Source organism: Megalobrama amblycephala, linkage group LG5 (assembly GCF_018812025.1).
Source record: "Megalobrama amblycephala isolate DHTTF-2021 linkage group LG5, ASM1881202v1, whole genome shotgun sequence".
Taxonomy (NCBI): Eukaryota; Metazoa; Chordata; class Actinopteri; order Cypriniformes; family Xenocyprididae; genus Megalobrama; species Megalobrama amblycephala.
The window spans coordinates 37,024,042-37,038,716 of NC_063048.1; the positions used below are offsets into that span (position 1 = coordinate 37,024,042).

The following is a 14,675-nucleotide window of genomic DNA, read 5'->3' on the forward strand; positions in this document are numbered from 1 at the left end:
CAACATAATTTTTAAAAAATATGAAATGAATGTACTATATTTTAGTTCACTAATATTTTTTCTTTATCTTTAATTTTTTTATTATTTAAGATAGTAAGCACAACAATTTTTTGTAAAATATTACATTAATTTACTTATATTTTAGTTCACTTTTTAAATATTTTTTGATACTTAGCAATATTCAACTCTACAATATCCACAAATTATTTTTATATTAAATAATAAAATATAGTGAAATATTTTATTATTGTTTAACATTTTTATTATTATTAAAATAATATAAATAATGAAATATTTAAAAAGCATATTTTTATTATTTAAGACAATAAGCGCAACATAATTTTTTAAAAATATGAAATTAATGTACTATATTTTAGTTCACTGAAATGTCTTCTTTAGCTTTCATGATACTTTTGATAATATTCACCTCTACAATATGCATCATTTATTTCTACATAAAATAATAAAATATTAGAAAACACATATTTTTTTATTATTTAAGACAATAAATACAGTTGTAAAAAACATCGTATTCCCCATTAATTTCCTATGGTGATTGTTTTTGGCCGTTATTACACAATTGCCAATTTTTAAAAGACGATTTTTAAGGCCTTTCTGAATCAAATTTCTAATTTGTGTGTGTGTGTGTGTTCACAGAACCAGCACCACAAAAGTCACCAAGTTTTGTACCATTTCAATTAAGTAAATACTTTTAAGAAATCTAAAATGTCTTAAACGCTTAGGGTTAATGTGTTTTAAACTTAAACGCCTAGTGAGTCCAAATTGAGTCATCTTAATCAAAAGAAACTTGTTAGTTCTTAAATAAAATGTCAGCATGAGGAACATTGTGCACTTGCTCTGTATAAAACATCAGTTCCCACGCTCCCATTTCTAGCATTCTTGGCATTTGCAGTAGATCAAAGGTCAAACATGGAGCCGTCACATATAGCTCCGGCCCGTCAGAGTCATGTCAGTATTTTGTGTTGAACTCGTGCAGGTGTTTGTTTGCTGACAGCTGATGTGTGTTTCAGACTATGCATGACTTTGAATACCTCAAACTCCTGGGAAAAGGCACTTTTGGGAAGGTGATTCTGGTGAAGGAGAAAGCAACGGGAAAATATTACGCCATGAAAATCCTCAAGAAAGAAGTGATTGTAGCCAAAGTGAGTAACAGCTGGAAAAATATAAGACAGCTGAGAAATATTTGACTGCTGAGTGTGTTTGTGCTTAACCATATTTTGAGTACAGTTTTGACCACAGAAGTGAGCTAAATCTGACATAGCCTCCTTTAGTTAATCCATGTGAAATGATGTATAAAAAAAGTAAATAAAAATGCTGAAAGTTTTCTGTTAGGTTTAGGGTGTGGGTTAGGTTATAGCAGTGGCGTTAATTTACCAAAAGCCAAGGTAGGGCGAACTCTGATGACTGATGATCAAATCTTACTCCCTTCACATGACAAGTGTGTGTGGAAAAAAGAAAGAAAAAAACAACAACAAGTGTGTGTGTGTGTGTGGTCCGTCCGAAGAAGAGTCACATATAGCTTTGATCATAACCCAGCAAATCAGACAGATATAGACCACTGTTATAAGAATTAAGGACTCTAGGACTTTCAATTACTTTGCACAGCTCAAAAGTCTGAATATTGTCCAATTTAAGTGTTATTTTTAATTTCATGACCAAAAACATTTTTGTTGGCATCGGTATATATCATTCTGAATAATCAGTTATTGTATTGTCATCGGCAGATATCATTCTGAATAATCGGTTATCGGTATCAGCATCAGCAGATATTCTGAATAATTGGTTATTGGCATCGGCAGATATCATTCTAAAATAATCGGTTATCGGTATTAGCATCAGCAGATATCATTCTGAATAATCGGTTATCGTATTGGCATCGGCAGATATCATTCTAAAATAATCGGTTATCGGCATCAGCAGATATCATTCTGAATTATCGGTTATTAGTATCGGCATCAGCAGATATCATTCTGAATAATCGGTTATCGGCATCAGCAGATATCATTCTGAATTATCGGTTATTGGTATCGGCATCAGCAGATATCATTCTAAAATAATCGGTTATCGGTATCGGCATCAGCAGATATCATTCTGAATAATCGGTTATCGGCATCAGCAGATATCATTCTGAATTATCGGTTATTGGTATCGGCATCAGCAGATATCATTCTAAAATAATCGGTTATCGGTATTAGCATCAGCAGATATCATTCTGAATAATCGGTTATCGTATTGGCATCGGCAGATATCATTCTAAAATAATTGGTTATCGGCATCAGCAGATATCGTTCTGAATTATCGGTTATTGGTATCGGCATCAGCAGATATCATTCTAAAATAATCGGTTATCGGTATCGGCATCAGCAGATATCATTCTGAATAATCGGTTATCGGCATCAGCAGATATCATTCTGAATAATCAGTTATCGGCATCAGCAGATATCATTCTGAATTATCGGTTATTGGTATCGGCATCAGCAGATATCATTCTAAAATAATCGGTTATCGGTATCGGCATCAGCAGATATCATTCTGAATAATCGGTTATCGGCATCAGCAGATATCATTCTAAAATAATCGGTTATCGGTATCGGCATCAGCAGATATCATTCTGAATAATCGGTTATCGGCATCAGCAGATATCATTCTGAATAATCGGTTATCGGCATCAGCAGATATCATTCTAAAATAATCGGTTATCGGTATCGGAATCAGCAAATATCATTCTGAATAATCGGTTATCGGCATCAGCAGATATCATTCTGAATTATCGGTTATTGGTATCGGCATCAGCAGATATCATTCTGAATAATCGGTTATCGGCATCAGCAGATATCATTCTGAATAATCGGTTATCGGCATCAGCAGATATCATTCTGAATTATCGGTTATTGGTATCGGCATCAGCAGATATCATTCTAAAATAATCGGTTATCGGTATTAGCATCAGCAGATATCATTCTGAATAATCGGTTATCGTATTGGCATCGGCAGATATCATTCTAAAATAATTGGTTATCGGCATCAGCAGATATCATTCTGAATTATCGGTTATTGGTATCGGCATCAGCAGATATCATTCTAAAATAATCGGTTATCGGTATCGGCATCAGCAGATATCATTCTGAATAATCGGTTATCGGCATCAGCAGATATCATTCTGAATAATCAGTTATCGGCATCAGCAGATATCATTCTGAATTATCGGTTATTGGTATCGGCATCAGCAGATATCATTCTAAAATAATCGGTTATCGGTATCGGCATCAGCAGATATCATTCTGAATAATCGGTTATCGGCATCAGCAGATATCATTCTGAATAATCGGTTATCGGCATCAGCAGATATCATTCTGAATTATCGGTTATTGGTATCGGCATCAGCAGATATCATTCTGAATAATCAGTTATCGGCATCAGCAGATATCATTCTGAATTATCGGTTATTGGTATCGGCATCAGCAGATAGCATTCTGAATAATCGGTTATCGGCATCAGCAGATATCATTCTGAATAATCGGTTATCGGCATCAGCAGATATCATTCTGAATAATTGGTCATCAGCTAATATCATTCTGAATAATCGGTCATCGGCAGATATCGTTCTGAATAATCAGTTATCGGTATTGGCATCAGCAGATATCATTCTGAATAATTGGTCATCAGCTGATATCATTCTGAATAATCGTTTATCGGTATCGGCATCAGCAGATATCATTCTGAATAATTGGTCATCAGCTGATATCATTCTGAATAATCGTTTATCGGTATCGGCATCAGCAGATATCATTCTGAATAATTGGTCATCAGCTGATATCATTCTGAATAATCTGTCATCGGCAGATATCGTTCTGAATAATCGGTTATCGGCATCAGCAGATATCATTCTGAATAATCAGTTATTTGTATCAACAGAAATGCCTTTGATTGGCTACAATACGCAACACTGCAATATCACGTTGTAAACAGAAACCTTTGCAGCACTGTTGAACTCATGTGACACAAATATAACCGATCACATTGATTTACTTGCTTTTCTCTTGTATTAAACAATAACAAATTATATGTTACCCATAGTAATATAACTCTGTTACTCCTGCAATAAAAATATTACTTTGCATTGACCTGACCAGGAAACCAAGGTATAGTAATATTCCCAATTGACGCCCCTGGGTTATAGTATTTACATTTTTTTGTCACGTTTAATCACTACATCATTCCCATACTTACATGTGTGTGATTTCATCACTTTACTATTATTGTAACATGTGTAAAACAGTCATGCTGAAGAGTGAGTAGCTGCGTCTGAACTCTTGCCTGGTTCTTTCAGGATGAAGTGGCTCACACACTCACAGAGAACCGTGTGCTTCAGAACTCCAAACACCCCTTCTTGACGGTGAGAGACTCTCAGACTCATCCAAACACTCCTGAACTCCTCTTCTTCTTCTTCAACACCCTCTCGTCTCAAGCACGTCTGCCTGTTTATCCATCTACACAATGCATTTTAGAGGAGTTCAAGCTACTTCTTCAAATTGAATAATGACGCCTGTTTCCGCTTCCTTCGCCAGTGAAAGTTTCCTCCTGGATCAACCATTGCAAAATATTTGCTTAAAAAAGTTTGCTTACTTATTTTTGTCTTGTTTTCCAGCATACATTATTGTATTTGTTCTCATTTTAAGCATAAACTCACTTCATTTTGATCATTTTCTCATAAAACAAGACTTAATATGTAATTTTGCATCTCCAGTAAATGTGTCCTGATTTAAGAATGTTTAGATATTTGTGCTAGAAAACAAGACAGAAATACTGAGGAAGAACTGCACTTTTTCCATGTGTAATTGAATGTCTTTATCATTAATATTTAATATAATTATTTAATACATTGTTGCTTGTGTTTCTTTGCATGAATTGACATGTTTAGGCTCTGAAATACTCCTTCCAAACCCACGACCGTTTGTGTTTCGTCATGGAGTACGCCAACGGAGGAGAGGTGAGGCTGATATCTTCTCAGACCAGAGCTTGAAAGGATCATTTACAGTAATAACGTTCCAGCATTCATTCCTTCCTGCAGCTCTTCTTCCACTTGTCACGGGATCGGGTTTTCTCTGAGGACCGAGCGCGCTTCTACGGGGCGGAGATCGTGTCTGCGCTGGACTACCTGCATTCAGAGCGAAACGTGGTCTACAGGGACCTGAAGGTCAGGAGCTCACATGTTCATAATTTCACATATATTGTCCTGTTGAGGTTTACATGTGGGAATGAAATGCTGCCAAATCCTCAGTGGCTCCTCTATGGCATTATTATTCACTAAATAAACAATTTTATACATTATTATGGTAGTTATTATGGATGAATCCACATCTTAATATCTTAAAAACTTAAAATAAGGTGTATTTTTTTTATAATAACATCTTAAACTTGTGTTATTAAAGCAGTTTTAGTGGTGGTAAAATCACAGTAATAAACATTGACTTAATGCTTTTATAAAATGGTGGCAACAACAGTATTATAATAAGAAAGTATATGTTCAATAAAGAAATAACCTAAATTTATTAATAATATTAGCCATAAATAATACATTTTAGGATTTTAGTTTTATCATTTTTGTTATTATTATTTATATTTGTTTTGTATACAATGCTGTAAATTTGTAAATATTGATGTCAGATGTGGATCATCCTGTCAGACTTAAGAGTCTGTTTTGTAAGGTAGCTTTAACTGTTAAGTTTGATGTTGTTGATATTTTGCAGCATTATTTGGGAGAGATTTTCTTTCCTTAAGAAAAATCAAACTATTGGTATCGGCAGATATCATTTTGAATAATCGGTATCGGCATCAGCTATCGTTCTGAATAATTGGTTATCAGCATAGGCAGATATCATTCTGAATAATCGATATCGGCAGATATCATTCTGAATAATCGCATCGGCAGATATCATTCTGAATAATCGGTACCGGCATCAGCTATCGTTCTGAATAATCGGTTATCAGCATAGGCAGATATCATTCTGAATAATCTGTTATCGGCAGATATCATTCTGAATAATCGCATCGGCATCGGCAGATATTCTGCATAATCGGCATCGGCAGATATCGCTCTGAATAATCGCATCGGCATCAGCTATCGTTCTGAATAATCGGTTATCAGCATAGGCAGATATCATTCTGAATAATCTGTTATCGGCAGATATCATTCTGAATAATCGCATCGGCATCGGCAGATATTCTGCATAATCGGCATCGGCAGATATCGTTCTGAATAATCGCATCGGCAGATGTCATTCTGAATAATCAGTACCGGCATCAGCTATCGTTCTGAATAATCGGTTATCAGCATAGGCAGATATCATTCTGAATAATCTGTTATCGGCAGATATCATTCTGAATAATCGCATCGGCATCGGCAGATATTCTGCATAATCGGCATCGGCAGATATCGTTCTGAATAATCGCATCGGCAGATGTCATTCTGAATAATCGGTACCGGCATCAGCTATCGTTCTGAATAATCGGTTATCAGCATAGGCAGATATCATTCTGAATAATCTGTTATCGGCAGATATCATTCTGAATAATCGCATCGGCATCGGCAGATATTCTGCATAATCGGCATCGGCAGATATCATTCTGAATAATCGCATCGGCATCGGCAGATATCATTCTGAATAATCGCATCGGCATCGGCAGATATTCTGCATAATCGGCATCGGCAGATATCATTCTGAATAATCGCATCGGCAGATATCATTCTGAATAATCTGTTATCGGCATCAGCTATCGTTCTGAATAATCGGTTATCAGCATAGGCAGATATCATTCTGAATAATCGATATCGGCAGATATCATTCTGAATAATCGCATCGGCAGATATCATTCTGAATAATCGGTACCGGCATCAGCTATCATTCTGAATAATCGGTTATCAGCATAGGCAGATATCATTCTGAATAATCTGTTATCGGCAGATATCATTCTGAATAATCGCATCGGCATCGGCAGATATTCTGCATAATCGGCATCGGCATATATCATTCCGAATAATCGGTATTGGCATTGGCATATATCATTCTGAATAATCGGTTATCAGTATTGGAATCAGCAGATATTCTGAATAATCGGCATCGGCATATATCATTCTGAATAATCGGTTATCAGCATTGGCATATATCATTCTGAATAATCGGTTATCGGCATATATCATTCTGAATAATCGGTTATCAGTATCGGAATCAGCAGTTATTCTGAATAATCGGCATCAACTGTCATTCTGAATAATTGGTTATCTGTATTGGCATCGGCATATATCATTCTGAATAATCGGTTATCGGCAGCGGCAGATATCATTCGGAATAATCGGTTATCGTATGTGTGGAGAAATTTAGTATTGCTGCCTCTTTAATTATTCATCTGTAATCCACAGCCTCGGCAAAACAGTCCTGAGCACGTAAATTAACAGCAAATATTAATTTTGTGTGATCTATCCCTTTAACTGTGAAGTTGATGTTGTAAGTCTCTCTGACCCGTCCAGATGATGATACTGTAGGTCAGCAGAACACCCCGTGTTTTGCTTTCTCTTCGTTTCTCCTCCTCCTCTCTCTCTGTCTTGGCTCTGGGCTGCTCAGGTTCATGTGAAAGTGCCGGTGTAGCAGGACGGGTGTTTGTGCTGACTAGTGTTCTCAGGCCTCTGGCCACGTGTGAGCTACAGCTGCCAGGTGACTGTGAGGACGTGCTGATATTAACACACACCGACAGAGGTGCCCGCAGATGCCGTCCTGTACTCTTCCACTCCAACATTTGAACTGGAGTGTTGTATGGAACTGGCTTGGATGGTTGACATTTTATTCATTTCTATTTCACAAGAACACAACACAAGCCAGGCCGGATTATAACATATCAGCAAGCTCTCTGTAAAATAAAATAGTTTAACAGAAGACTGGGAGACAAAAAAAACCCACACTGTTGTGAGAGTTTGAGGTTTGACATCGATGTTTAATAATAACAAATATTTCAAGACCAACCATGAGTTTAGACATTGATGAGTGTACTTTTCAAATCCTAAATGTTTGTATGTGTTTGTTCATTTAATATATTTACATTTTATTTATTTACTTTTAAATTTGACTTTTTATTTATTTGTTTGTTTTTTATTTTAGTTTTTTATTTAAATATTTACTTTTTATTTATTTACTATCTAATTCATTAATTAATATCTTTTTATTAATTTACTTTTAATGTTTATTTACTTTTTTACTTTTTTATTTATATATTTACTTTTGCTTTTACTTGCTTGCTTTCTAAATGTATTTACTTTATTTATTTATTTATTTACGTTTTAATTAATTAATTTTTATTTATTTACTTTTTATTTATATATTTACTTTTAATGTATTTATTTACCTTTTATTCATTTATTTACTTTTTATTTGTTTACTTTTTTACTTTTTTTTTTTTACATATTTACTTTTTATTTACTTTCTAAATGTATTTACTTTGTATTTATTTATTTACTTTTTAAATTAATAAATTGTATCGGCATATATCATTCTGAAAAATCAGTTATCGGTTATTTATAATTAATTATTTTTTTATTTTACTCTTTATTTATATATTTACTTTTAATGTATTTATTAACTTAATTGATTTACTTTTTTATTTAGTTATTTATTTTTTAAATATATTTAGTTTTTAGTTTATTTGCTCTATTTATTTCAATTTTTTATTTATTTATTTACATTCAAATTATTTATTTACTATTTTATATGTTCATTTATTTCTTTTCTTATCAAACGGTGTGATTATAGCTTTTTGGAGCTGGTTGGTTTGGCTCAAGGCCTTTTTTAAATACCTTTGATGGAAATTATGAAATTCTTGCAGTCACTGTTGTGACTATAGAAAAAAAACAGCTCTTATTAGATGATCACATGGTCACAGCACAACTGAAATATTTGCTCTCTCTTTTCTGCCATTGTCTTTCACAGCTGGAAAACCTGATGCTGGATAAAGATGGTCACATAAAGATCACTGACTTTGGCTTGTGTAAGGAGGGCATCACGGACGGAGCCACTATGAAGACCTTCTGTGGGACTCCAGAGTATCTGGCCCCTGAGGTGAGACCAACCACATGATCAAACCATTCACAGAACCCAATACACTGATCTGAAGAGCCTGTAATCAAACATCAAGAACCTTTTGAATCTCCAGTGCAGGGATTCACAAAACAAACCGTATTTTGCATATTTTAAGTCTATTTATAAACATTGGCAAAATAAAGGAAAAACAGACAATGGTGTATCAACTAAGTCAACTAATAGCCTAATAATATCAAATTTGCAAACATGCTAATATTCAGGAAAACAGCACTTTTGCTTGTGTGATATTGCTTATAAATATTAAAAACAAGAACTTATACAGAGACTTTTTTTTGCACCATATCTTGGTTTTTGGAAGCATTTTCATTAATTTTGGTGGCATTTTTGCCCCAAGCGCATAGCAAAGGCCGCTACTGCAGGTATGACATGTGGCAGCTCAAGGGTGTGTGTGTGTGTTTGGGAGAAGGGCTGCCCATGTTGACACAGTTGCGGCCACGTTGTTTTTAGTTCACCATTTTGGAATCTGCTGGGAAATGGGCTTGGCATAGCTGCAGGAAACGTGAGTGTCCCAGTGCAGTCAGACGGGCCACCAGCGCTCCAGCTGACGCCCACAGCTGCCCCACATCATATCATGGGACACCCTGACCGGAGCTTTCCTCTGCCCTCTTGTGGGGGCTGCGCATGTGCATGTGTGGATTGGCTATAAATGGTGTGTTTATTGTTCTAAAAATGTTTAGGGTTCAGGTTTAGTGTGTAGGAACTAGTTTTATTTAAAAGTCTACGCTCTCATTTTGACTCATAATGTTTGAATATGTAGACTCTGATACTGTAAGATTGTCTAGGATCAGATTTGATATGAATAGTCTATTCCTTTAAAACAGAGTTCCCCAAACTAAAACTGCAGGAGGTTTGTGAGTTTATAAAAAGCTGATAATTAGTTAAATCATAAAAATGTAAAATAATTCAATAATGTAACTTATTTCATGGCTTAAAATCTTATTAAATAACTCAAAAAAAATTAAATTGTTGTTAAATGTTAAAAATTATCCCTGAGATTTTAAGTAAATATTTCAATAGTTCATTTGCATGCTCATTTGCATATTCACGGTTCTCTGATTTAAGTTAATAGCATCACATGACGTAAGTAAACAAATAAAATATTTCATCCTTTGAATGAAAATGTATTGTTAAATTTATTTATTTAGTTTTATATTTATTTATTTTAGTTTTTATTAATTTACTTACTTTCTGAATGTATTTTATTTACTTTTTAATTACTTAATTTTTTATGCTTATTTTTTATGTATTTATTTACTTTTAACTGATTCACTTTTTATTTATTTATAAAAATATTGATAATAAGTATTTGTTGTTAAATGTTAAAACATGTTGTTAAATTATTGAAATATCGTAATATCTCAGGTGTACTTTATTTTAAAATTATATTTTACACTTTTACATTTTATTTAACTTGAGAACACCATGTTTGTGATAATTTAATAATGATAATAATAAATAATAATAATAATAAATTGGTTTAGCTGACAGAAAAAAAAGTTTGGGAATCCCTAAAGTAAAGGAATAAATTGCTAATTCTGTCAAAATTTAATGCCAATATAAATGTATTTTTCTGTTAAGCACAAAAGGAGATGTTTATCAGTATCTCTTCTATAAAAACCCCTAAAATTACTAAATAAGCCACATGAAACATCATAACCGTCGCCCATATGACTTACTTTCTGAAGTCATACCGTATGTTTGTGTTTGCATCAATGTGAATGAGAATCACAAGATTTTTGAAGAAATAAGGACTTAAATTTCCTGTCTGTTCCTCACAGAAATCTTTTGTAGTTTTTGTGGCTCCACGGCACTCTTAAACATCCATATATCCACTAAAACAGAGCCATACGGGTCATACGGGTTTGGAACATCATGATGACAGAATGATGATTTTGGGCTGAATTGCTCCTTTAGACGCCCTCATACGAGACGTCCAGGAACCCGTGTCACCTTTCTCTCCTCGTCCCGGCAACTTCAGTTCAATCCCCATGTTGACATGACAACACGGCCCGGCGCGGGACACTTCGGGGGGTGTTGCCATGGAGACGGTTGGCCTCTCTGGAGTTGGGCCCAGGCCGTGTTACAGGTTGTTCCGCTGTAAACAATGACCTTGTTGTGCGTGTGGAGCTCTGGAATGCTGTTACGTCTGGAAATATTCCACCGGCCCAGAGAGAGAAAAGTGAGGGAGGGATGAGAGAATTCGGAAGAAAACAGGTGGAAGTGTTTTAAATGCACAACGACTCTTTAAAAAATGGATGTTTTATGTGCTTTACAGAGCAGTGGCTCTCAACCAGGATCCACTAGGGGGCTGAAGATGGCTTAAAATCATTTAAATAAAACAACAAATATGTTTTAGAATGAGGTGAAACATGTTACCTCAAAAAAATCAGGCTTGGAAAACCTGCATATAAAGCTCAAAATATTTTATCGGGTAGAAATTGCTGAGCAGTTGTAATAATGTATACAGTTGAGCTTGAAAGTTTACATACCCCTTGCAGAATCTGCAAAAATGTTAATCGTTTTAACAAAATGAGGAGGATCATAAAAATTGCATGTTATTTTTTATTCAGTACTGTCCTGAATAAGCTATTTCACATAACAGATGTTTACAAAAATCCACAAGACAAGAAAAAAAAGCTGAATTTATAAAAATAACCCAGTTCAAAAGTTTACATACCCTTTGTTCTTAATACTGTGTGTGGTTACCTGGATGATCTACGGCTGTTTTTTTGTTTTGTGAGTCCCGTGCTGTAAATTATACACACATTAGTATATCGTTACAAAATCTCAGTTTCGCAACAGTGCCACCTTCTGGTCAAAAATTATAAGGACATTTTAAAAAACGCTAATAGCTTTTAAATAATTTTGTCTATTTTAATGAAACTGGTCTTTATATATTGCTTGAGTCCTATCGAGAACAATTATACCAATTTGAGTTTTTTTTGTGTGTATAATTTACAGCATTACAGCAATTAATATTTTATACCCATAAAAATAATTAGTAACTGCCAGATAACGATCACCTGCTTTTTCCCGTCTAATTAGCTTATAAAGCCCACATTTAACGTTACAGAAAAAAGTTCAGTGATCCGTCAGATCCTGTAGGTCGGTTAGTACAGTTTACTGCTGAACAACTCATTTTGTCGGTGTGAAATAACACAGAAATCGAAAATTAATAGTTAGTTATATATCTTCAATCTCCCCTTGAAGCTCCGACAGTCCTCAGAGAAGCTGTCAATCACAACTGTCAATCATAACAACACGCCCCGTTTCTATAGCATCAGATTGCTAGCTAAAATCAAACTTATCACAAAAACAAACAATTGAATATAAATCAACGTCATAAAAACTACCTTAAATGACCAAAACCATCTTTCGGAAAATTTTATTTGAAGCGTAATTTATTTTTTTGTTTTGACTCAAGTCCCGTTCGTTTGCATGGAGAGGGCGAGGTTTATGTCCTGTACTGCATCCAGTCACCAGGGGGCGATCAAAGAGCCCTCAGCTTCACTTTTTTTGACGTATGAGGCACACCCACCCGGTCAAAAGTTATTAGCATAACGTGAGTGCAACTTTGGACAGTTGGTGGCGCTAGAGGGATTGAGTTAGAGACTCCAAAATTGGAGTGGTTAATATTCTCTATCTGTGTGCCAGATTTCACAACTTTTCACCATACGGTTCTATGGGCTGCCTAAATTTCAGTTTCAAAGTACTTTATTGTCAGGATTGTTTTATGCACATCAGAGCACAAGTAGTGACAGAAAAAAAGATGTTAATCCAATAATGTTAATCTAATAACTTAAATATTGTGATTATAACTGTGAGATGTTATGACCAGAGTTATTATAGATAACTAAAACCATAAAAAACCTAGTTCCTTGAAATAAAATAAACTTTAACTGCAATAATATACTTATTTTATTTAAGCTAATTGCCATTTCTCAATTTCATTTAGTTCAAAGGTGCAATATGTAAGATTTCTGTCCGCTAGAGGTCGCTAGAGGCCTATTCAAAACAAAGGCGTAGCTTGATGATGGCAAGTTTGAGTGCGGAATCTTGGAACATGTGGTCTCCACCTATGGAAACCATATAGGGATAGGACTCGGGAAGAAATTATGTTCATGGATGTGATTATTAACGTTACTGTAGTATGAAGCAGAGCAGGAGCGAGTGTTGTGGAGCTGAACGAGGAGCTGGAGCGATTGATCAACACACGCCTCGCGAGCAGCGGGACTTTTATTATGACAGTCGCCGGCGCCGCTTCCGCTTTTCCGGTCATGAGTATGAGGAAACACATTTGAGAGTGTTGAAAATTATGTTATAACGTTACTCTGTGCGTTCACTCGACGTCTGCTGTGAGACACTGTTACACACTGCGGTAAGATAGATCGATTTTACAATATCATATTAAATACTGGATGATTGTGTTGATAAATGGCATGAAATTAATTTAAAAACGTATTGTATGATGGAGAAAATGCTGTATTACTGTTACTAAAAATAAAGCTGCATCTGATTATGCTATGTTAGCTACTTCACAAAATATTGTTTTTCTCTGAGGTAAAGCATGGTACTCGCAAAAAATCAAGAAAATTAGATTTAAACAATAAGACTAAACGTGTTGAGCTATATAACAACAATTAGTTTTCTGTCTATAAATATATCAAAACAGTTGTTCCCTTGTCTATTAAAACATGTAAATATTAAAGCGTCTTTGGTGTTTCCATGGTTTCTACAAAATAAAACCGGAAACCGAGGGTAACGCGGGTATGACGTCATTGACAGGCGACTCCTCACACGTCCCGGAGCCTTGGTTAAAATTGCAATTTTCTCACGATTTACAAATAGTTGGAAACATTTGGGATATTGTAAGTACTCAAGTGAACAAAATATATAACACTGACCTAGTGGATATTTTACTGCGAAAATCTTACATATTGCACCTTTAACTTGATGTACTTCAATAACTAAAACTAAAACTGAAATAAAAATTAATAAAAACTAAAAGAATTATTGATTAAAAACCATAACACTATCTCAAGTTAGGACTGGTGCTGTGTGAGTGAAGTTTACTCTTCATTGCTGGTCATGTCATGGAAATAGCGACTGGTTCACGTCAGCGCTGTGCCGTTGGGATGTGTTTACTGCTGTTTACACTGTCCATCTGAAGACGTGGGTCTCCTCGGGCTCGGCGGCGGCTCCTGGGCTCCTGGCAGCTTCACAGCTGTGCTGTTCTTCTACATATATGGGGCAGCTGCAGGCCCAGCTGTCTCTCTCCGTGAGTCACATGACAGCGGCGCTGGAAATAGACAGCGGTCAGTAATTCTAGCAGCTCCGCGGCTTCACCTTTCCACTGACCGCACGGACTGAGTCATTCTCTCCCCGTGACCCGCGGTCGGGGTTTCGGTAACACTCAGTGGGAGCTGTTACACACGCAAACACACCGGCATCATCAGCTCTCGGTTATCACACTGTTCTTATTTAAGGAGGACCTGTTATTCCCTT

General features: G+C 35.3%; 1 protein-coding gene across 1 annotated transcript in view; it reads left to right on the forward strand.

The window, feature by feature from the left end:
- akt1 (v-akt murine thymoma viral oncogene homolog 1) overlaps window positions 1–14,675 on the forward strand; it is a 60,002-nt gene that overhangs the window by 40,528 nt on the left and 4,799 nt on the right. Inside the window, exons 6-10 of the mRNA XM_048192144.1 lie at window positions 1,032–1,163; window positions 4,352–4,417; window positions 4,943–5,011; window positions 5,093–5,218; window positions 9,000–9,128. Coding sequence (XP_048048101.1) covers window positions 1,032–1,163; window positions 4,352–4,417; window positions 4,943–5,011; window positions 5,093–5,218; window positions 9,000–9,128 — 522 coding nt within the window. The remainder of the gene's footprint in view (window positions 1–1,031; window positions 1,164–4,351; window positions 4,418–4,942; window positions 5,012–5,092; window positions 5,219–8,999; window positions 9,129–14,675) is intronic.